The 24,059-nt window shown below is 39.0% G+C and overlaps 3 protein-coding genes across 9 annotated transcripts in view; 2 read left to right on the top strand and 1 right to left on the bottom strand.

Moving 5' to 3' along the window:
• vti1a (vesicle transport through interaction with t-SNAREs 1A) overlaps positions 1–3,789 on the bottom strand; it is a 118,927-nt gene extending 115,138 nt beyond the window's left edge. For all 4 annotated transcript variants that reach the window (XM_063482931.1, XM_063482932.1, XM_063482933.1 and 1 more), the window contains exon 1: positions 3,610–3,789. In XM_063482931.1, coding sequence (XP_063339001.1) covers positions 3,610–3,703 — 94 coding nt within the window. In that variant the 5' untranslated portion in view covers positions 3,704–3,789. The remainder of the gene's footprint in view (positions 1–3,609) is intronic.
• A 197-nt stretch (positions 3,790–3,986) lies between these two features.
• Positions 3,987–10,478, top strand: zdhhc6 (zinc finger DHHC-type palmitoyltransferase 6). Of its 4 annotated transcripts, none has more exons than XM_063482928.1 (11): positions 3,987–4,069; positions 5,591–6,130; positions 6,249–6,340; positions 6,803–6,962; positions 7,073–7,231; positions 7,769–7,822; positions 8,100–8,267; positions 8,454–8,495; positions 9,063–9,211; positions 9,671–9,717; positions 9,825–10,478. In XM_063482928.1, exons 2-11 carry the CDS (start codon positions 5,864–5,866, stop codon positions 9,923–9,925), a joined length of 1,239 nt encoding a protein of 412 aa, XP_063338998.1. In that variant the 5' UTR covers positions 3,987–4,069; positions 5,591–5,863; the 3' UTR covers positions 9,926–10,478. The 4 variants fall into 4 exon arrangements, with proteins under 4 accessions (XP_063338998.1, XP_063339000.1, XP_063338997.1 ...); XM_063482930.1 differs by having other exon boundaries at positions 4,057–4,163; positions 9,066–9,211; XM_063482927.1 differs by having other exon boundaries at positions 4,057–4,163.
• Positions 10,479–11,959: 1,481 nt separating this feature from the next.
• On the top strand, positions 11,960–22,680 carry coasy (CoA synthase). Its single transcript, XM_063481986.1, has 10 exons — positions 11,960–12,132; positions 15,149–15,896; positions 15,983–16,197; positions 16,979–17,110; positions 17,955–18,144; positions 18,684–18,748; positions 20,480–20,564; positions 21,040–21,137; positions 21,399–21,545; positions 21,644–22,680. The coding sequence occupies exons 2-10, from the start codon at positions 15,215–15,217 to the stop codon at positions 21,701–21,703; spliced, it is 1,674 nt and encodes a 557-aa protein (XP_063338056.1). The 5' UTR covers positions 11,960–12,132; positions 15,149–15,214; the 3' UTR covers positions 21,704–22,680.
• The last annotated feature ends 1,379 nt before the right edge of the window (positions 22,681–24,059 follow it).

Below are 24,059 nucleotides of genomic sequence, written 5' to 3'. Positions count from 1 at the left end.
AAAATGTAGTAAAGTAGTGCGGTGCGATATTGCAGATTTTGGTATTGATCTGATACCAAGTAAATACAGGGCCAAAATTGCCAGTACTGATACTTTAAACCTACATAGGCAGCTTATGTTGGGCAGAGCAGTGACTCATGACTTAAAAGATGGCTCATCATCAATTTGCAAATAGTGACCATTAACTCACTCTGATTTTTACTTTCCATAATAACTGGTTAACAAAACAAAATACACCTTACAGCTTTTCATGTGTTTTTCAAACTGGGTTTTTTTGAGACCTAGAATGTAAATGTGCCTGTCTCTAAAGGTTGTGTCAACTTCTGTTGTTTGACATTTTTCATAGTGTATGTTTGAGGTATATATTTTTATTTCCAAAAAAATATTGAATTAAATTAATTAATTTAATTTTTTTTTTTCCAAAAAATATTAAATTAAATTAATTAATTTAATACAATTCAGAGGGCTACATACTGAACTTAAGGGGATTTTTAAAAAAAAAAATATGTATCAATCTGAGTATCAATACCAGAATTGCTATCGATACTATCAATATTTGGATCAATCCGCCCCCCTCTATAGTCAAGCCAAAGACTTATATTCTGTGCACACTTTTTATTTTAGCTCAGTTCAAAAGAGTCCAATGCAGTTTTGTTTCTCTCCTCTGCTGTCTGTTTCACTGTGTGTGCAAGCATGTGTATGTCTCTTCTGCTTCTCCTCCGCCCAGGAGAGGGGAGAAATACCCAAAGTCGTTCCACAAACAGCAGTCTTAATAGGTCTGAACAAGTAAAATTCACAAAAACTAACCAAATATAAAAAGATTACCACTATGCAGATGTCTCTCCAGCATCTTAAGTTGCCCAGCTCAATAAGACATGACAATATAGGAGAATATCCTACACAGTAATAAGGTGTTCTCCAGCTGCCCAAAGTTATCTCAAGAAAGTTTCAAAGCTACACCTTTATCAAAACTGTGGTCAGACATGTTAAAGAGGCTTCCTATTGTACAAAACAAAATTAGAACATAATGCTTTTTCCACATTTCAACAGAATAATAATCCTCCTTAAACATCAAAGAGAGCTTAAAAGACACAATTTGCATGCCTTAATGTTAAATTCTCATAACCAGACAAAGTTACAAAGACAGCCAGACATCACAAGCGACACTGTCACTGGTTTGCTACTGAAGTGTCGCTCAAGTGTTTATTTGCATCAAGCATATGATAGGTAGAAAGAAAAAAAAAAAGGATGTCAGCTCAACTTTGATTTGATGCACATAAAGCATCAACAAGTGTCAGGCGTCAGTTTGTAGCTTCTTATCAGTGGTGTGAACACAGCATTAATTGCTGGAAGCACACATGGACCACACCAAAAATTCATAAATATGTTTCATGTATGTTGAGCTTTCAGTTCTAATTATATCACAGAATAAAATCTTTAAATAAAATTTTGTGATAAAGTTGATGAAGACAGAGTCAGATTTGTACTCCTACAGCATCAGAATCTATCAATGAGTGTTTCTAAAGTGAAGGAGTTGTGGGTAATACAAATGAAGAGGCAAAACAACTCTAAGAAGATTAGACCAGAAGCTACCAGCTAATACCTGTTTTCATTTTAAAGAATTCACAAAGTCACACTCGAAGAGCTACAATTCATTCAAAAAGTGTTACATGTGGCTTTGGTTATGTCTGAATTAAGTCTGATAGAATGACAGAATGCTATCACTTTAACAAACTGATGAAACCAGCAATGTCTTCTTCTTACAGCTGCTCGCTTTAAGGGTTGTCACAGCAGACCATCTGCTTCCACCTCATCCTATCATGTGCTCCTTCACTACATGCATGAATCTTTTCTGTGGTCTTCCTCTTTTACCGAATTTCCCGGAGGAACCCACCCGAGGGATTAATAAAGTTTTATCTAATCTAATCTTTTCCTCCTTTTGTCCAATACATTCACTATCCTTGCTGTCCACAGTTCAAAACCATCTCAGCCTGTTCTCTCCACCTTTGTATGCAAACTGCTCAATCCGAGTTGAAACTCTGATGTACTCAGTTCTAATCTAATCCATTCTGGCCACTCCCCAAAAACATCTTAACAACTTTCTGTCTTGTGTGGTTTTATTAATGATCTGTCTCCAAATCATACATCGTAGCAGGTCTCAAAACCGTCTCAATAAACCTTTCTTTTTACTCTTGCTCTTGTCCATCTGTCACAAATAAACCCTGACACTATTCCACCTCTCCTGTACTCCTTTCTTAACTTTTCTTGTGCACTGTGCATTGCTTTTATTTAAACTCATCCATCTTAACTGTTACATCTGTCTCCCTGTTATTCACACACAGCAAGTTCAAAAGTCTATTGACTTTTGAAAGAAGAGGAGGAGCAAGTTCACAAGTCAATAGACTTTTGAATTTGCTGGTATCAAAAGTCTATTGACTTTCACTCCTCTTTTTTCTAGTGCATACCTCAACTTCAGGACCTCTTATACCTGCTCCCTACTGTAACTGCAGATCAAAATGTCATCTGCGAACATGAAAGTCCACAGAGGCTCCTGCCTGACCTCATCTATCAACCTGTCCATTATCACTGCAAACAAGAAGGAACTCAGACCTGATGCTTGATGTAATCCCACCTCAAACCCATCTGTAACTCCTACTATGGACCTCACGCACTGTCCTTATTTTGCACCTTTGTGCAGGACAGCACGCAAGGATGAACCAGAGTACACCATCTACAGCTGCATCCAGGACTGTGTTCTGAAGATCAATGAGAAAATTTTTGAAACTCCTAACCTTTTGCTGGAAAAGCCGTCCACTGAAGATAACATTGCTCTAATCCAAGTACCTTCAGTGACTGCTGTTGTGATTTAACGCTATAGAAATAGAAGTGAATGGAATGTGAAGAGCTAAATAAATAGTCAACCAAAGACACGCTTTTAAATATTTTCAATTTTCAATACCAGGATAAAGTTATTAGTCCATCATATTAGTTACTAGGCCCTAGCTAACATATTAAGAAACGTATGCTTTCAAACTTGCTGGTATCAAAAGGCTGAATTATTTTTAAACTGGCTAAAACTGAAATCCACAGTAAAACTAAAAACAACACTCCCCCAAAGTGTCACTCAAAGCTGCTGTGATATCAGTGCCATTCCAAAACGTAACTTTTCCAATGATGATTGTCCACAAAAACATCCATAGTTTTTTCTTCATGGTAAATATTTGCAAGAATGTCATACACTAAATCACTATGATAAGACTAAAAGATTACTTCAGTTGAATAGTTTAAATTAATATTAACCTACTCATTAAAGTGATTTGACGCTTCTATCCTCTTCTGAACACCACAAACAGAGTTAGGATGTTCTTTAACACTATTTTCACACCGGCTAAACCTATCAAAGACATACCAAGATAAGAAGACAGCCACAAATACATGACACATTCTTTTTATATAACAAGAACTCTTTACATATAGCTGTGTTTCAACACTAGTTTGACCAATATTTGGATGAAATCACATTATCGCTACCGTTAGCTGCCTTGTCAGCAGAGACTGGAGCTAGCAAGCCAGATGAGGTTTAACAGCTTATAAATGTAACTCTCTTACCTCCACTTAGTTTGGGAATTCGGCCAATTTTATTAGTTATTTCTGCTGTAATTGTTCCAAAGTCCTGCTCGTATGCTTCAAAGTCTGAAGACATTCTGGTAGTCGAGTTTACAACAGGTAACTAGCTTTCTGGTTGACAGTTAGCTCAGAATAACAACAAGCCTCGAATGGAGCTTCTTCCTTGAGTCACAGCATAATGTGCTCGGTAAGGAACTTGACTTTGTTTTCACGTTTTCGACACTGAAAAAGGTTCGAAAAGTGGACAGAAAACGCTACTAATTTCAGCCCGAATTTGAATACATGAATAACTCGTGTAGTTCTGTGCCGTTTCGGTCATAGACTACTACTTGGATTAAAAGGTATCTACAAGTGTTAGAGGGTAGTAGTTTCTGAGACACCATGAGGAAGGTTCCGCACTGTACACAGGAAAATTTTATGAAAAAAATAAGGAAGTGACCAGGTTGGTGATTTAAAGTGACAGCCTTTTGTTTCTATTTATTAAAAACAAAGCATTTGTCATTTAGGTTCTCTTTGTTTTCTACTTGCCCCTCGTGGTAAGTGTTCAGCATGCTACGTTATTAGTGTTTATGCTGGTGACTAGGCTAGCTATCTAACGATAACTGCTGAACCCACGGCGCTAACGGAAACACAATTTTAGAGCTAAAGGCATAAACTTATCACCTGTCTGTTTATTTTTTTTTTTTTTAAAAAGCGGAGTTGTCTAACGCATAGTTTTCTATCCATTACTGTGCCGTGATGGATAGAAGACTTGCATATAAGTCGTAATTTTTTTTCTCTTTTCTGGCGAGAATTAGCTAGCTTGGTAACAAGCTAATTAGTCAATGAAGCAAAAGCTATGGTTCTGCTTTTAGTATGGTAATTTAATACGAATACAAATCCAGCACTGTCTACATTAGTGTGGTATGTTTTATTGCCGTTTCTGTACTTGCTTTTAAGTCATTAGCTAAAAATGTTAGTCATGATTGTTTAGTATTTTTATTGCAACTACCGAGGAGTTGTTTCTTTTTTTAAAAGCACGAATAACATCTTTTTCATTAGCAGTATGACATAAATTGTGTTGTGAAAAAGTATTTTGCACATTTGTCACATTTACATGTTTCAGATAATCAAACAAATTTTAACATTAGACAAAGATAACACGAGTAAATGTAAAATACACTTTTTACAGGATAATTTCATTTATTTATGAGGGGAGGGGGTATCCAAACCTACGTAGCCCTGGATGAAAAGGTAATTGCCCTCTAAACCTAATAAGTGGTTGTGTCAACCTTGACAGCAAGAACTGTAGTCAAGCATTTGTTATAACTGTCAATCCGTCTTTCACGTTGAGGTGGAGCAATTTCCGTCCACTCTTTTTTTGCATAATTGTTTTGATTCAGTCACATTGAAGGGTTTTTGAGCATGTTTAAGATCATGCCAAAGCATCTCAATCGGATTAAAGTCCAGAATTTGACTTGGCAACTCCTTTAATGTTATTTTGGTTTATTTTTAACCATTCAGAGGTAGACTTGCAGGTGTGTGTCATTTCATTGTCCAGCTGCATAACCCAAGGTAGGCAACTATTTCTAGACAGAGTTAGTTTTAAAAATGACATTTTTTATTTCTAAAACAAATTATAATATTAGACAATGAAAATGCAGGTGTGATAAAGATGCAAAAAAAACTAAGAAATCAGTCAAATACTTTTTCACAATGCTTCTGCAAAACAATCCCAATTAAACAAGACTTAATAAGCTTTTGAAAATTCTTTAATTATTTCAGAAAGGTCATCTAACTGAGTATGTATAGATCTCAAATAAAAAGGTCCCTAGTTATCAGCTGTTGTTTGTTACCATAACAGAAATATTAGGACAGGTGACACATGTAACTACTGAAAAAACATTAGCTTGATGTGACTCCTGGCTCTCGCTAATTAATTTCACTGCTTATGATTTAAAACTGCTTTCCCCCTCTTTTTCAGATGGGAAACTTGAGTCCATCACAAAGACCGTGTGCTTCAGGGATTGACAAGAGAGGATGCTGCTCTCTGCCAGGACAAGAAATCGTGGGACACAGAACGCATCAGTAGCTCAAGACTGGGCCTGTTCCTGGATACTCAGAGGACGAGAAAAAATATGTGCATCACCTCTACCCGTGACTTTGGGAGATAGCAGAGCAAAACACTAACACATTGACGTTTGAAATTTCTGGAGTCCAGCAGCCAAAATACTAGAACTAAACTAGCTCTGAAAAAATGAACTTCCTGTCAACCTTTGTGACCTTTAAGAACCTCCATGAGGTTCGGAGATTGTGCCACTGGGGTCCAATCATAGCCTTGTCTGTCATTGCTATATGCTCCACAATGGCAATTCTAGACTCCATTATCTGGTACTGGCCTCTAGACACTACAGGGGGGAGCATTAACTTCATCATGCTCATCAACTGGACTGTCCTCATACTTTACAACTACTTCAATGCTATGTTTGTTGGACCTGGATACATTCCTCTTGGCTGGAAACCAGTAAGGATAAGTTCATATAATTTTTTTTTTTTTTACCACACAAACATTAGCAAGCATGAACTTATTTAAATGTTGTAAATCCATATATTATCTGACACATGTGTCTATGCTGAAACAGGAAAATCAGCAGGATACCCAGTACCTACAGTACTGCAGAGGGTGTCAAGGCTACAAGGCTCCCAGGTCCCACCACTGTCGAAAGTGTAACAGGTATTTACATTTATTACCAAAACAAAACTTGATGTTTAAACACAGTCAAAACGGTTCACCTGTACAAAATAGTGTGACAGTGAATGACAGGAGAGCTTCTCCTTTGGTTGCTGACTAAAAAGGTTTTGGGGAGTGGCAAAAAAATTCTTTGTGATGGAAAAACACTGACTTGTGACCAAAGAAATTGGTTCAGGAACGGGGCATTACAGCTGCAAAATTACTGAGCTATTGGCAGCTCACCAAACTACTATTGCAGAAGAAAACATCCCTTAAGTGCATGTTATTTCCTCTCATGCAAGTATCACTCCATTAGAGTGCTCCATACCTTAGAGCACATCATTAGTGATTGTCTATTGATGTGAAATGTCTGTTTTTGCAGTTGTATGATGATTGAAAAATGAGCTTTGACCGCAGAGTATTACTCTTATGTCCTGTTACTCCTCCTCATCTCCATTCCTTCAGGTGCGTGATGAAAATGGACCACCACTGCCCCTGGATCAACAACTGCTGTGGCCACTTGAATCACGCCTACTTCACCAGCTTCCTGCTCCTGGCTCCACTGGGTTGCTCACATGCTGCCGTTATCTTCATTATGACTATGTACACACAGCTGTATGAGAGGGTGAGCTGTCACCTGCGCTGGCCCCACCATGCTTTTGATGTCCTGTTATCACAGTTCTAGGCCGAACCCCCACCAGGCTAATAAAGCTGTTTCCTCTTTCTTCACTGCAGATATCATTCGGCTGGAGTACTGTAAGGATTGACATGAGTGCTGTGCGTCAATTTCAGCCCCTCATGCCCTTCAGTGTGCCTGCCTTCGCTGCTACACTCTTTGCCTTAGGTTTGGCACTTGGCACCACTATTGCCGTTGGTATGCTTTTCGTTATACAGGTGAGTTTTTCCTAAGTTTTGCAAACTTAACAAGCTTTTGGTTAAAAAAAAGAGAGAGACATTTGTCTGATTATTTTACTCATAATCCTACAAAGCCACATTACATCTTGCAAGCCATGTTTTCACTTCAAGACAAGAGCAGTGTGGAAAACATCTGGTGAAGATCTGACCAGAGAGCATATTGTGGCGTATGTAGGCGTATCAGAAGTAAAACTGTGTTAGAATTCTGCAAATGCATGGATCCATACTCCTACCTATTTATTTGCAAATAATGTAACAAAAATGGTTAACATAACATAATGGGACAAAGAAAGACAGTGCATAGCATAAAAAAGATAAACTGCATAGCTGTAATAAATAAATGGTAACTGAAATTTCTTAAGCAAGAAAGAGTGAAACCAATTTTATAAGTTTAAAGCTTGGACATGTGTAGTATATATCCAGCTCCAATCAATACTCCAATAACAAAGCAGTTTATTTAAGGAAATATAGGCTGAGAGATTGCTGACTCTGATAATGAATGTCTGTCCTTTTCAGATGAAAGTCATCCTTCGAAATAAGACTTCAATCGAGTCGTGGATAGAGGAAAAGGTCAGAATGTCTCTGCTTGATTTCCCGTGACTTTGATTCCTGATAACATTTTGAGATATCAGTGTCTTTTTCTCTTGGTTCACAAATGGTAATCTGGGACGTTAATGTCATTTTTATATTCACGTGATACTGAGGGATTTGAAAGTAGTTTGTTTTGTTTTGCATTTGATCATTGCAGTACTTCATATTTAAAAATGACCGAGACACACATGTTATAGTACCCTCTGACAGTACTAGAAAATGTGTTTTCTTGGTTTGCTTGTCTTTCTTTTAATAGGCCAAAGACAGAATACAGCACTACCAAACAGGGGAGGAGTTTATCTTCCCGTACGACCTCGGCAGCCGCTGGCTGAATTTTAAACAAGTCTTCACGTGGTCAGGGACACCCAGAGGCGATGGCATTGTATGGCCAGTCCATCCCAAGTGTCACCAGCACACCTTAACTGTAGGTTGAGTTGAGTAATGTAGACGTCACTGATTGTGTTTTGTTTGTTACTGTTCTGTCTTAAAATTAGAAAAAAACATGTTTTTGTTTGTTTAACTCCATAGATTCAGTGATGACTCATTAGACATTTCTTATAAAAGTTCAGTTTATAAATAAAGTTTGTACCTGTTATTTCTCCTTACACAGATTGAGCAACTGAAACAGAAAGCTGATAAACGAGTGAGAAGTGTAAGTAACCACCAGATGCATTCTGTGTGCAAGGACAAGATTTGATTGTGTCTGAAATGTTTGTGAGATCTGCTTGCCAGCGTATTACTTTCCATTCATACTATTATTCATTAACCTTTGTGTTGTGTTTCTATCACCAGAGAAAGTTAAAGAATAAATACTTTCCCACAAAATCAAAATGTGATAAGACTGTAGTTTTAAATGCACATAACTGTTAAGTGTTGTCAGGGGTTTATTTATGCATTGCATGAATTTGGCTTATGCAGTGTGTGCAACAAGCAAAACATACAGGTCAAGAAGAGTATATTTTCATGCTGAAGTACTAGGGACTGATACTAAATAAACACTGAGGATCATATTTATAATCATATCATGTCAGGAAATTGATGAGCTACATCTTAGCTAGAATGAAATTAACAGATACCTTTCATATAGTGTAGATCTTATAACCAGCACTGTGAAATTTGTCAATGCACTAAGATTAAAGACTTTTTACACATACATAAGTAACTTTTAACTGATGTTCAGAGCAGTAGAATAACCATGTACCATATTTGCCTTGACCAGCAGGTCCAGTACCAGGCAGTAGAGGATTATAATGGAGCTTGCTGCCCTCTCAGCAAGGGTTTACAAACTTTTTTTAGAACCCCCTGCACCGAGGAACCCAGGATCCCTCTCTGCAAGGGGGATACCATTCTGGCTACTCGTGGTACCAAGTAAGTTTGTCTGCACAGAACTACTGTTTCCTGTTTGGTGTTTGATTTTGAGTGTGGTCAACCAGCAGTCTAATTAGCATGTCATAGTTTCCACTTTCATGAGTCTAGGGGTCCACTTGGGTCTGAGTGGCAGATTCTACAGCTTGGTCATAAGTAGACCACATCATTTACGATCACTCGTCCCAAGCAGATCCTAGCAGTCAGCCAGATAGCCAGTTGCTAATTTCGTTCTACTTGCCACCTTGGTTTTCCGAGTGCATTATGGAAAAACTGGGATTAACACAGAAGTCAAACAACAACAGTGTTTGACCTGTAAATGCCTCACCTCCAGCTGCTGATTCATGGTACACCACATACCTTAGTGCAGCCTTTAAGGGGTGAACCTGGCCCCACAGGCTAATAAGGTTTATAGGTATTTGATGAGTAATTTTTTTTTTAAACTGTTATTTTTCCTTTTAGATGGTGGATGTATGGAGATAAAGTTTTGAGTGAGGAGCAACTGAGAGGTAAGGAATTATTGTCCCGTTGAATTTTCAAAATCACTGTAACAAAGTGTTTTGTAAAGTCACCGTAACTAATGTGTAACTTTCTGTTTCTTTTGTTTGGCATTAAGCTGGAGAGCGTGTAAGAGGATGGTTTCCAAGACGATGTGTGGAGAAGTGCCATTATGACACAGCAGCAAGTGATACCACCAGTGATAAAAAAGTCAATTAATACATGTCAACGGGCTTGATGTGTTAAACTGAGCAGAACACGTCTCTCAATGTTTATAAGCATCCACTGAAGATGTCATGCCCGATCCTGCAGGTTTACCATCAAGAATTTCAAATTTTCGATTTCTTGCACATTTCAGTGCCAACTTATATTTCTAAGTAGTTTTTTGAGTCTTACTGAGCACTTTTTATTTGTGGAGAAGTCATTAGAGGAACTGGTCCCATAGGCTCAGTTTGATTCCTCTGACCAAAAATTAAACTCAACAACCGTCTTAATGTCCAAGAGTTGCCACCAGACTATGGTGTAACTTTGTTATGACTAAACTTTTTACTTGAACCTGTTATTTTTCATTTGTGTTGATATTTCTTTTTTGCTACTTATGCAAAGCCTCTGCCCACCAAACTTGAGGGCATGGAACTCTTTCTACCTTATAGAGACATTTCATTTTCTTTTTTTCTTTTTATTAATTATTTTTGTGAAAGGAAATTGTTGGCCTCAAAATATAATTTGAAAAATAAAGAAAGATCTCCCCCAAGAGTGTTTGTCTCATTCTTTGTAATAGATTCTCTTGTTTGTTAATTTTTTTAAGACATCTTGGGCTTGTAAAAAGTGCTATGTTTACATTTGATAAATTGTAGATAATTAAACCCGCCACTTCAGTCAAACATTTGTATAATTCTTTTAATAGTACCTTCAAATACAGAAACAATTTACATCAAAGTTAGTTCTGCAGTTTATAATTGAATAAGTTGAATGTTTAATTTTTCATTATAATATTAAATTTATTGACAACTTCTGCCTCATTTTTTCTTTAAGGTGACCAAAGGAAACTAAGCAATGAAAATAATTAAAAATACTGGTTTTGCCATAAGTTAAACTAAAGAATGACAAATTGGTCTATAAGAGGTGGACCATGGGTGCGTTGGCACACTTCATTAACAGGCAAATTTCAGTCTAAATATTTGTATTCTTGTTTCTGTATCTGTTGTGCTTTATCTAACTTTTATGTTCTTTGTTTAGCATTTCATATAAATATTACATTAAAGTTGGTAGTATTTACTATTATGTAACAACCACATATTACATAAATTAAAGCAGCATGACTTCATAGTAGAAGAGGGCATGCTGCTGGCCTGTCTGCAGTCCAAACCTTTCACCAGTAGAAACATCTGGAATATCATGAAAATAAAAATATGACAAAGAAGACCCAGGACTGTTGAACAGTTAAATTCTTATATCAGTGTGGGAAAGAAGCTTGACATTATTTCCCTCTGAGATTAAGTTACTTTCTACACTGTTTAACACAATATATTACATCCACAGAATATGTTACTACTGTTTATAGCAAACTAAAGCTAAACTAAAAAGTAAAATTAGGTTTAAACAAAAGACAAATTCAAACTAAATTTCTGGGGGAAAAATGAAACCCAAACAATAATATAATCTAGTTACAAGACTAAGATAAAATAAAGTCTTTTTCACTTTGGTCACATTTGGCATTCAAATCCTCCCTTTGTATTTGAGCATGTGAGACAGGACACCTTCACAAACTGTTGCCTTTGTATTATTATACTTACTTTAAGATTCTTATATATTGACCCTGATTTTAGGGTTTTATAATAATAATTTAAAAAGACCAAAAGTGACACTTAAGATAATAAAAACAGAACAAAAACAAAACCAACCAATAAAAAAAACTAAAACGAGGAAATCAATTGAAAATGTAATAAATATTAAAACATTTAAAAAGCATTTTTTTATTAAAAAATATATATATATATATATAGTTTTAGTAATTATTTAAATAAATAAATATTACAATTTAAAATAAAAATAAAACATGTTTTATAATAAATTTAAAATAAATAAATACCTAAAGCAGTGAAAGACCTTTAATTTTTTAGAGTTCACGGCTGAAAAAAAATCGTTGCCTTGGTCACTTGACCGCGGCTTCTTTTCAACGGCTCTGTAGCTCTTCATCCAATCAAGTGCCCAGGAGCTATCACGTGATTACAAAACCCCGTTCACGTGCGAGTGACTTCCACTAGTGGGTTCTTAGCAGTTTGCACAGGGCTGAACGGGAATAGGCAGCTTTTCGTTTAAAAGTGACAGATAAACGAGCTCTCCAGTAAATATGCGTGCAGCTCCACATCAGTACGGCTCGACTCTGACGCTCTTCACAGCGCTTTAGATCTGCTACCCTACAGGTAAGCTGCTGTTAAGACAGTCAGCCAGACTGTCAGTTGGGAACGATTTTTTTTTTTTTAAATTTTGGCTCTGGCTGCATGTACAGGCCGTACCAAACGTCTGGAACAACATAGTTGCTATTGCGATATCTTAGGATCGTGCGGAGTATGGTTGCCATTACTAATATCGTGAAAGCGTAGGTATTTTATATTTATCCTGCTTTTCTGCCACTTTTTGCAGCCAGTGCTGCTATAGTGTTGCATCTAGCTAGCTAGCTTCGAACACAGATTGGACTTGTGATTAACTTCTGTTAATCACAAGTCCTATATACAGATAGAAAACAAACTCAGACAGTTGCTGTGGCCAGCTCGCTGCAGTCACATTGGCTAAACATAGAACAACTTTAAGCCTTAGATGCATTGGTGGGTCACAAATGACCCGGTCAGGATGTTTTCTTGCAATATGTAGTTATGTTTTTAATGTCATGCCATTTACATTTTTTAAATGGCCTTTTAAACATTTTTACAAAATTGTCATTGTTGTATTACTACACCAAACTTCCATAAGTGATTCAAAAATGATCTGCATTCATTTCCAATGGAATTTTAATGGAATCTTTTGATTCTTATCAACTGTTACTGTCAGGAATATATATTTTCGTGGGCCGCTAGAGTATCACCACTTAGGAAGATTATTTTTCACAACAAGAATTAACAGATGGTATTCATTCATCATTCAGACAGTGTTCATCACCAGTGATTGTGCCACCCTAGATGGTCAACTTGTGGCATTCAGGGGGAGACAAAATTTCAATAGTAGATGCCAAACAAGCCCGTCAAGTATGGCCTGAAAATCTTTTGCATTTGTGATGCCGACATCTGCAATATAATATTTGGAATAATTTACATGGTGGAAGAAGTGCAGAAAAAGCTGAGGGAAAACGTTGTCCGGGGGTTGTGGAGTAGACTCAGAAACACAAGACACAACTTCACTACAGATGACTTTTTCTCCAGTGTGCCTCTTGCACAGTGTCTACTGGAGACACTATTGTGGGAATTACAATGGGACAAGGCAGACATCTTTCCATCCTTCCTCATCCTGGGAAGTTTACAGCACAGAGGTTGGATTCAATGGCAGCCTTACCATAGTCAGCTATGTCAGAAAGAAAAGGGCGACTGTTGTACTCCTCAGCTCAATGTATTGTAACAAAGTGTTGGATGAAAATACCAGAAAGGGGAGGGGGAAAAATATAATTGATCACATTCTACAACAAGCCAAAGGAAGTATAGACACCATGGAACAGATGGTTGGCACCTATACCTGCAAGTGTGGTACAACTTGACATTACCATCCTGAATGGCTACACCTTTTTCACAGCTCAGTACCCTGAATTCAAGAACGGAATTATCAATCATCAGTCTTTCTCACTGAGCTCTTAAAGAAGCTTGCCACACCACATATGCGAAATCAACTCAAAGGTTCCCCCCAACTGCAAACCCCAATCACTGAGGCAATGGGAAGGTTTGAGGCCACAATTAGGCCACATGAAAAAAGCAGATAGGGCCAACCAAAGATGACAAGATTTCAGATCCAACTGATGAAGATCTTAAAGTCAGCAGTCGGCGTAGGAAGTGTAATGTACCTGTGTGGAAGGATTATAACCAGAAACGAGTGTTAGAAACTGTGTATTTGTGCCTTGTGTGATCGGTCACTTTCTGGAGGTGGTTCATTGTCTGTCTAGTCATATCGCTTGTGGGTGCAATGATCACCAGCAGCTTTGGCTGTTGACTCAAATGGGATTTGTTGCACAGACACAATGTCTCAGTGTTAACCTGTTACAGAGTAACTGCTGAGAAGCAGCCTCAACTGAAGTGAGGGTTTTTAAGTAACTCTTGTCAGAGCTTGTAAATCATTCCATTATTGCAACTCATTGCATCAGGTAAACATAACCGAGGACATAGCACGGGTGTTGATAATGTTATCTGCAGTTGAAACGCTGTCTGACTGCTCCCCAATTTTTAGCTATAGCATATATCAGTAATCCCAAGCCATCCAACATGCTTACAGCAACAACAAATGGGACACAAATAGTGGTCAACACTGCTAAGAGGACCACCCTCTGCACCAGTCTTTCTCTAACATCTGACACAAGGCCATATAAAGGAAGCCTTGGTACATTTTTACTTAATTATCAGAGTATTGTTTTGTTGTAAATGCTCACATAAAATTTATGAACTATTAAAAACAAAATGTACACTTTAAACAAGATGGTACAAGTGAAAACTGTCCAGGTGTCATAAGGGGGAGTTGTAAAGTTTGATGGTCAAACTTTAAGGGGGAGTTGTAAAGTTTGATGGTCACAGGTAGATATGTTCTGTGGTGTCTTTTGCAAAACATGCTTCTGTGGTGACAGCATTAGATGGAGAGGGTGTGAAGGATTGTCCAGTACTGATATTAACTTGGACAGTAGCTTCCTTTCTGAGACCCCTGTCAAAGAATCAAGCTCCACACCCACAGTGTTACAGGCCTTGTCGATTGGTTTATTGTTACATTTAAACTTACATTCATTGAGTTCTTTTAACTTTGTTTTTACTTTTTTCTCCTGTTTTCAATTGAACTCTTTCCCCAATAAAGATGGCATTTGACAACCTCCTCTGTACCCTTAATGACGAGTTTTGGCTTCTCAGTATATATCAATAAAAACGTGGTTTGATTTCTATTAGAATGGTTTCCGAGTTTTTCTAAGGGTAGCTGCATAGGCAGAAACTACCCTTGCCAACTTTTGATGCAAACCCAGTCATTTTGTTCCATAAGCAGCCTGAAATATGAGAGAAACTGTGCTGTCCAGTTAAGCTTTCAATGGATAAAAGGTTAACTGTGCTGCTGCTTTTGTATAAGCTAACTCCCTAACTGAGCTATTTGGACTTTGCATATTTATTTTAATTGAGGTATTCTATTTTATTTCTATTTTTACTTTACAGTCTCAGACACAGATTATTTTTTTTTAAACTGTCTTTCTCTTTCCATCCCTTTCAGTGTTTAGCCACCCCCAATCCAGTGACTTCCCAAGGACTGTGAATCTCTGTGACATCCGCAGGTAACATGTCCATGTTCAGCACAGGCATCCTTGTCCTGACGTCTCCTCTCCACACCCTTCCCTTACGCATCGCTCCGGTGCTCAGCTCAGCTGCTCAGCGAGTCGAGCGCACGCTCTATGTCCACCTCCATCCTGGGTTGAATCTGGGAAGTGGGAGCCAGCCTCGGCCAGTTTTCATTCCACCAGCAGTGGACCTGTCTAATCTCATTACCCGCCTGTACAGTAATGCAGCTGATGTGTGCGGGCACTTGGATGTTTGCGTTTTGCTGACTAATGTTCGCACTCAGTCAGTCGCATGCAGCGGAGCCACGACCCCAAACGGCCCCTTTCCCACACCACAGGCTCTGTCTAACTCACCGGAGGTGGTGCTAACAGACTTTGCTCTCCAGGACCCCGGTCAGACCCATCAGGTCACTCAGTGCTTGCAGAGTTACACCGGCCACTGCTATGCCTGTAGACCTGGGCTGCCTTCAGTGCTGCTTCACCCAGAGCTAATGAAATTGCAGGAGGAGGATGTGCCAGAAGCACAGCAAGAAAAGGCAGAGCCGCTGCAGACTTACAATGATGTGGTGGTAGGGGGGACATTTGATCGACTCCATGGGGCCCACAAGACTCTACTTAGTATCTCTTGCCTGCTGGCCAATAGAAGGTTCCTGATTGGCTTGTGTGACCATGCAATGCTTAAAAGTGAGTAGTTATGTTTCTGAGACTGACTTCTCATATTTTAGTCATATGTTAAAATCCACCTGACATTGTTTTCCTCCTGGTTTCAGAAAAAGTGCTAAAGGAGCTGATCGAGCCCTACTCTGTTCGGGTCCAGAGACTACAGGAGTTCCTCCAAGACGTCAAGCCCTCACTGCAGGTGGAGGTTGTGCCTCTTGATGACCCCTTTGGAGTGTCTATAGTTGACCCCCTGCTGGAGTGCATTGTGGTCAGCGAGGAGACTAGAAAGGGTGGGGAGCTTGTGAACAAGAAACGCATTGAGAATGTAAGTCAGGAAATTGATAGTAAATACTGTTTTGTGTTGAAACTTGAAAGTTTTTTTGTAAACAGGTGTGTGTGTGCGTGTGTGTAGCATTTGTTTTTTCTTCTACTTTCCGAGTTGCAGATAGCTCTCCATTCCTTCTATTAAAAAAAAAAATGCCCACAAAGGCCCTTTTGATACTGCTAAATTATTCAGACATATTTATTAATAGTTCTGGTCAAAAGTTCCATCTCAGCCAGATGTTTTTGGTAGCAATCAGCAAGCTTCAGGCTGAATATTTGACCGGTTCTCTTGGCAGATTCGATACAGTTCATTTAAATCGGTTGGTTTCCTGACACAGATTCTGTTTCTAAGCATAGTCAAAAAATAATTTACAATAGGGTTAAAGTCTGGGCTTTGGCAATGACATTTCAGAGGGTTAACTTTAGCCTGCTTTATCAATTCCAAGACCAGTTTTGATGTGATGAAAGGGCAACAAGAGACCTTCCAAGCTTGCATCCACAAATCTCCTTCATAGATCTTCTTTGGACTTTCATTATTCAGAGTATGGGTCAGTCCAATGAGTGCCATCAATAGAGTATTATACTGTATTATAGAGGCTTTGTCTTTATGTAATGCACTTAACAGGCTTGCTACTCAACTCTTGTAAATTCACCTCAAAGTAGGACAGTACATATTAAGGGCTACAGGATTTTTACTTGCTTCCATTTTCTGATTTTGTGAGAAACATTTCTACTGCAGGATGCGATATTTCATATTTTGTTCTTTCCACTTTCTAAATCAGGGTCTTCCAGCTCTTGTCCTTCATGAGATCCAGTTGCTCAAGGATGCCCACCACACAGAGATAGAGGAGGAGAAGATCAGCTCCTCCAGTCTGCGTGCTCGTCTCCTGGGGACGCTGCTTACACCACCCAAAGTAGGTTTGTTAGGAGTGTGTATTTTTAGAATTTAGGTGCAAAAACAGCGAGTCCAAACACACTGAGAAAACTTCAGTATAATTGAAGGACCAGTCAGCTGCAGTTATACTAAAACTGTGTCTTATCACCATATTTATTTTATTTTTTTCCAAACTAGGGCGTTAATGGGGCCCTGCTCCCATCAAAGGTGCATCACAGGCATGCTACCTTTGATTCAGGTTTTGTTTTTGTTTGTTTTTTTGCAGTGCACAGAAGTGCAAGCCTATAAAAGAACATCTCGTAATCTTTTATTGAATTGGTGAACAAAAGGCGTTATAACTGGACAACGCCCACCAGTGTTGGTTGAGCTCATTCCTATTACATGAAGTTCCTTTTGAAAGAAGTTCAGCTTTCAGTCACGACTAGTAAAAGTTGTGAGAATGTGCTCTGAAGCATCTTTTTAATCACTCAAAGAAGCAGAATTAAACCCAACTGGCTGGTGAGGAACAGTGTGACGGGGTCGACCTTTTAACTGTTGTAGCAGGAATTGCGTGATATGGGTGGAAAATATGTGGATATTACACAAAGCATCTTTTAAAGTATTTTGTGGGTATCATTAATGTTTTATACTGAAGGTGACATGTTCACACATTTATTGACGGGTAGAAATGAGCAGTGAAACATATTATGTTCAGGAAATTGTATCATCAAGCTCACAAATGAGTGCATTTGGTTTGCCTTATTCATCTCTGGTATTATAGATTATTTTTTTCAGTGGTGAGAGTATAACTTGTTTTAGGAGCTGATTTTTCTCATTTTATTTGCACATTCTAAACCCTTCATTTCCTGTCTCCTCTATCCCAGGACAACTCCCACCTTCCTCCTCTTCCATATGTGATTGGTCTGACAGGGGGCAGCGGCAGTGGAAAGAGCGCTATCGCTAAGCAGCTGGAGGCCCTTGGTGCAGTTTGGATTGACTGCGACAAACTAGGCCATGAGGTGTACCAGCCTGATGCAGCGGGCTACCACAGAGTGCTCGAAGAATTTGGTTCAGGTAGGGACACCTTCACTTGAGGGTATCATAGTGGAAGGGTCAGACTGTAGTGTTTGTGATACTTCACACAGTTGATCTGTTCTTGATTGGGGGAAAAAAAAGACGATAAGACTTCGTGTTTTTGCTTTCATTTTACTGATTGCTATAATGCACACACTGTAGTCAGCAAAGGTCAGAGTCATCATTGATTTTGATGAAAGCTGACTCCTGATTTTTTTTTTTTTTTTTGGCTTGCATTGGTGAATGCTGATGAGCTCTCTGTCACGATCACTTTTTGATTGATGAACGTTTTGAATCCTGTTCAGTTTTTTGTTAACACTGATATGTAGTGAGTCACACAACTGGCAGCAAGTTATTTATTTTGGCATGTAAACTTGTTTTGTGTTCAGAGGAGAATGACCAGAGTGCTTTCATGTCAATATGGACTCTGCACAACACAAGAATTTAGTATACTGACATTCAACAAGATGTTTTCCTGTCAGTGTTAAACTGTATTTTGTGTAAAACTGTGCAATAATAAGTGTCTTTTCCACTTTTAGATATTCTAAGTGAAGATAAAACCATCAACAGGCGTGCTTTAGGAAGAAAAGTCTTTGGAAATCTGGTAGGATAATATTTATTTATTGGATAATATTTCAGCACTTTGCAGAATTGCAGGTACAGTGGGGCAAAAAAGTATTTAGTCAGCCACCGATTGTGCAAGTGCCCCCACCTAAAATGATGACAGAGGCCAGTAATTTGCACCAGAGGTACACGTCAACTGTGAGAGACAGAATGTGAAAAAAAAAAATCCATGAATACACATGGTAGGATTTGTAAAGAATTTATTCGTAAATCAGGGTGGCAAATAAGTATTTGGTCAATAACAAAAATACAACTCAGTACTTTGTAAATTAACCTTTGTTGGCAATAACAGAGGCCAAACGTTTACTATAGGTCTTTACCAGGTTTGCACACACAGTAGCTGGTATTTTGGCCCATTCCTCCATGCAGATCTTCTCCAGAGCAGTGATGTTTTGGGGCTGTCGCCGAGCAACACGGACTTTCAACTCCCGCCACAGATTTTCTATGGGGTTGAGGTCTGGAGACTGGCTAGGCCACTCCAGGACTTTCAAATGCTTCTTACGGAGCCACTCCTTTGTTGCCCGGGCGGTGTGTTTTGGATCATTGTCATGTTGGAAGACCCAGCCGCGTTTCATCTTCAAAGTTCTCACTGATGGAAGGAGGTTTTGGCTCAAAATCTCACGATACATGGCCCCATTCATTCTGTCCTTAACACGGATCAGTCGTCCTGTCCCCTTGGCAGAAAAACAGCCCCATAGCATGATGTTTCCACCCCCATGCTTCACAGTAGGTATGGTGTTCTTGGGATGCAACTCAGTATTCTTCGTCCTCCAAACACGACGAGTTGAGTTTATACCAAAAAGTTCTACTTTGGTTTCATCTGACCACATGACATTCTCCCAATCCTCTGCTGTATCACCCATGTGCTCTCTGGCAAACTTCAGACGGGCCTGGACATGCACTGGCTTCAGCAGCGGAACACGTCTGGCACTGCGGGATCTGATTCCCTGCCGTTTTAGTGTGTTACTGATGGTGACCTTTGTTACTTTGGTCCCAGCTCTCTGCAGGTCATTCACCAGGTCCCCCCGTGTGGTTCTGGGATCTTTGCTCACCGTTCTCATGATCATTTTGACCCCACGGGATGAGATCTTGCGTGGAGCCCCAGATCGTGGGAGATTATCAGTGGTCTTGTATGTCTTCCATTTTCTGATGATTGCTCCCACAGTTGATTTTTTTCACACCAAGCTGCTTGCCTATTGTAGATTCACTCTTCCCAGCCTGGTGCAGGTCTACAATACTTTTCCTGGTGTCCTTCGAGAGCTCTTTGGTCTTGGCCATGGCGGAGTTTGGAGTCTGACTGTTTGAGGCTGTGGACAGGTGTCTTTTATACAGATGATGAGTTCGAACAGGTGCCATTCATACAGGTAACGAGTGGGGGACAGAAAAGCGTCTTACAGAAGACGTTACAGGTCTGTGGGAGCCAGGGATTGTCCATGTTTGAGGTGACCAAATACTTATTTGCCACCCTGATTTACGGATAAATTCTTTACAAATCCTACCATGTGTATTCATGGATTTTTTTTTCACATTCTGTCTCTCACAGTTGACGTGTACCTCTGGTGCAAATTACTGGCCTCTGTCATCATTTTAGGTGGGGGCACTTGCACAATCGGTGGCTGACTAAATACTTTTTTGCCCCACTGTAACATGTCAGGTTTCTCTCAGAAATTTACCAGAGATGGGGTTTTTTTGTTTGTTTTTTCCCCAACAGGAGCGATTAAAAGCCCTAACAGACATTGTGTGGCCTGAAATTGCACTTCTAGTGCAAAAGAGAATCAACCAAGCCAGAGACGAAGGTATAGTATGAAAATAAATGTAATAACTGGCAACTAAACATTGTTGCCATGCATTCATTTCTTAAATATAAATGCATTTAGGTGGCATTTTACTTTTTTTGGTAGTTCATCAGATATATACAGAATATGTCAGTAATCATTTAATTGGCCTTGTAAATATGATGCTGTTTTTTCGTCTGTTAATTTTTAACAGGGGTTGTGATTAATTCAACTGAGTGACAGTTGGACTTTTTAGTAATCAGTAAATCCTGACAAGTTACATCTGCACTGTAAGGATTTGTGGAAAGATTGTGTACTTGTTCAAATATTTAAGCTTCGTAAATTCTTAAACAAGTGAACTTGTGAGTGAGTAAAAACTTATTTTTGAAACTCGGTAAATAGCTGAGTGTAGTGAACATTTAAAGCGGGGAAGCATATTTCTCCTTCCTGTTGTGTTGTAGTTTCTAAAGTTAATGTGATTCTTTGCTCTTTGCAGATAAGCAGGTGTGTGTGGTGGATGCAGCAGTTCTTCTGGAGGCCAAATGGCAAAACTTGGTCCACGAGGTCTGGGTCACCATCATCCCAGAGGAGGAGGTAATGAAATTGTCCTCTGCAAAGTTTTCTTTGCAGTTCGTCACATCTGTTTTTTTGTTTCTATAACTCCTACAAATCCTAAAGCCAAATTTTTAATTGAATGTAAATATTTTTATTGTGTAAGGCCTGTTTTTAAAAAAAACAAAAAACAAAACTGATATACTGTTTTCTTTAATAAATCCACTGGGGGGCGCCAAAGTATAATTTGAAAACTCTACCTAACACGTCTCCCCCCTTCTCTTAATTCCCGTCCTTTTTCAGGCGGTGTTGAGGATAACAGAGCGGGATGGGGTGACCACAGAAGATGCCCTTCGCAGGCTGCAGAGCCAGTGGTCCAACAGCAAACAAGTAGAGCATGCTAATGTGGTACTCAGCACACTGTGGGAGCCAGAGGTCACTCGGAAGCAGGTTAAACACACCTTATCCTTTCAGCATGAAGTCCACGTGACTGCTTTATGAGAAAAACAGATTTTGCATTAATTTTTACTCCTCTTCTCATTTAAAAGGTGCTGAAAGCTTGGAATCTTCTTCAGAAGAGAATTCAGCAGAAGCATGAAGGACATTAGAATCATATTTGGGGTCTCTACGTCACATCAGCTGTGACTTTGTAAGCATGTGCCAGGCCAGAGACATGTGGACACATGGTCCTCGTAAGGAATACGCTGCCTTAGAAAGGAGTGTGGGTGGCACAGGGAAAACCCAAGAAGCTCCCTCACTTCTTTGACCAAGACTCAGTGCCTGATTGAGTATCCACAGGTTTTTAAACTCTAGTTTTATTTCAGTGATGCTTACTTTAAAGATGTAAAGACTCCACAAACATCCCTAACAGACGGCTTCTGGAATTTTTAGTCTAAAATTCCTGTTTGGGATTATTATCGAACACTTGTTGTGTTAGGTGTGATCTTAACTGATGGCCTCTTTTCATCCAAAAATTTATTTTGTTTTAAATTGACCGGCATGTTTTACTGATACACCGACTGCAATCTTGCATTAGTCTTTCTCAGCAAATTCAAAAAATTTGGGGCACTTCAGCTGACACTTTGCAGGATTTGTCCATTTTCTATTAATTATTTTTATTTTGTTTCCTTTTTTTCTTTAAAGAACAAAGAAACATAAGGGGAAATGAGTTAATGATACTATGTAACTGTTTTCTCTGTCCATGTTATTAAATGATTCATCTTTGAGGTTTTGTATATTTAGGAATTTTTGTCAATCTGAAGAGCAATTATATTTAGTGAAATAAATACAATGGGCACTATAAACATTTCTAATGATATAAACCTGAAGGATTGGTGTGCAGACTGATGAAGGAGGACATCTGAAATGCATAGGACTACACATTTGGTCTCAGTGGGGGAAGCAAGGTTATAGAAGCTTGTTTCAGCCATTTTTTCCTCCTTAAGCCTCCAGGAAGCAGCAAAGTTTACATTTTAATAATAACTAACAGCTGTAAATGTGCATTTACATAACAAATAAATACTTTGCTGTTTTAGCAACACTACGTATTACATGGCTTGTTCTGTGATGTCAGAGAAAATGTATATTTTAATTTAGTTTTAAATGTCTTTACTTTTTTGACTGCTATATAAATTTGCACAAAACATTAAATGAAATGTTAGCAACCCATAACAAATCTCTCTCAATTTTCAGGGTGTAGGTTTTAAAGTTATTGTCACACACAGACGCTTGCATCAGTACCAATTAGACAACATTTAAGCTAGCTGCCGAATGCTGTACAGATTATCTGTGCCAGATCTAGTGGGGTGGCTGTAGCTCAGGTGGCAGAGCAGGTCAGCCACTAATCAGAAGGTTTTTGGTTCGATCCCAGGCTGCTCCAGGCTGCATGCCAAATATCCTTGGGCAAGATACTAGCCCCATGTTCGCCTACTGGTGGTGCCTAGAGGGCCCGGTGGTGCCAGTGTCCAGCAGCCTCGCCTCTGTCAGTGCGCCCCAGGGCAGCTGTGGCTACAATGTAGCTTGCCGCCACCAGTGTGTGAATGACTGAATGTAGTGCGCTTTGGGGTCCTTAGGGACTAAGTAAAGTGCTATACAAATGCAGGCCATTTACCATCTGTCAGAGGGAAAGGATACCTACAGGGTGTACTGTCGGTTGCACGTTTTGGCATCTGTAGGTCAGGTTTATTGGTGACTACCTGATGATTGGAAGCAAAGGCAACACCTTGCCAAAGCAACAATGTAAGGGTTCTTGAACCCTTACATTGTTGTATGGAAGCTTGTTTCCATGACTAATTTTTATTTGTTTTGGTTTTCTCAAAAGTTCAACTGACTCAAAGTCTGAATTTGGCAATAACCAGCCAGAAAAGTTTGACTTTGGCTGGGTCAAAAACTCAAGAATTAGGATTAGCGTTGCCTAGAAAGGAGGGGGAGGGGGGGTATTGTGGCGCACATTGTCACAGTGTCAAGTGCCAGGAGGAAGGTGTGTTGGTCTGCAAGAATATTTTGGGTAGGTAGTATGAGTAAAAGTAGCTACATGAAAGCCAAGACCAAAGTTTTCCTATTGGTTTTCCATTGGTTTGTAACATAATCGACGTTTATCACTTCATCTGTCGAACACTTTAATGGTGGATAATCAATGCATACATCCTTTGAATGTGAAAAACTTACATTCATGAGTTATTTTAGAACATTTATTTCTGAAAAAGTCTGCTTTTTAAATCTTGTTTAATACATTTTACACATCTAAATATTGTTTAAATGTACACGTTTTTATGTGATTACAGTCACAGGAGAAAGACATAACCTATCAGTACAACACCTTGTGCATTAGTAGCTGAACACATACAGTGGGGCAAAAAAGTATTTAGTCAGCCACCGATTGTGCAAGTGCCCCCACCTAAAATGATGACAGAGGCCAGTAATTTGCACCAGAGGTACACGTCAACTGTGAGAGACAGAATGTGA

Source organism: Pelmatolapia mariae, linkage group LG8, assembly GCF_036321145.2.
Source record: "Pelmatolapia mariae isolate MD_Pm_ZW linkage group LG8, Pm_UMD_F_2, whole genome shotgun sequence".
Lineage (NCBI taxonomy): Eukaryota > Metazoa > Chordata > Actinopteri > Cichliformes > Cichlidae > Pelmatolapia > Pelmatolapia mariae.
Note: the sequence above shows the minus strand (reverse complement) of the source record. Positions and strands in the feature narration are given on the sequence as shown.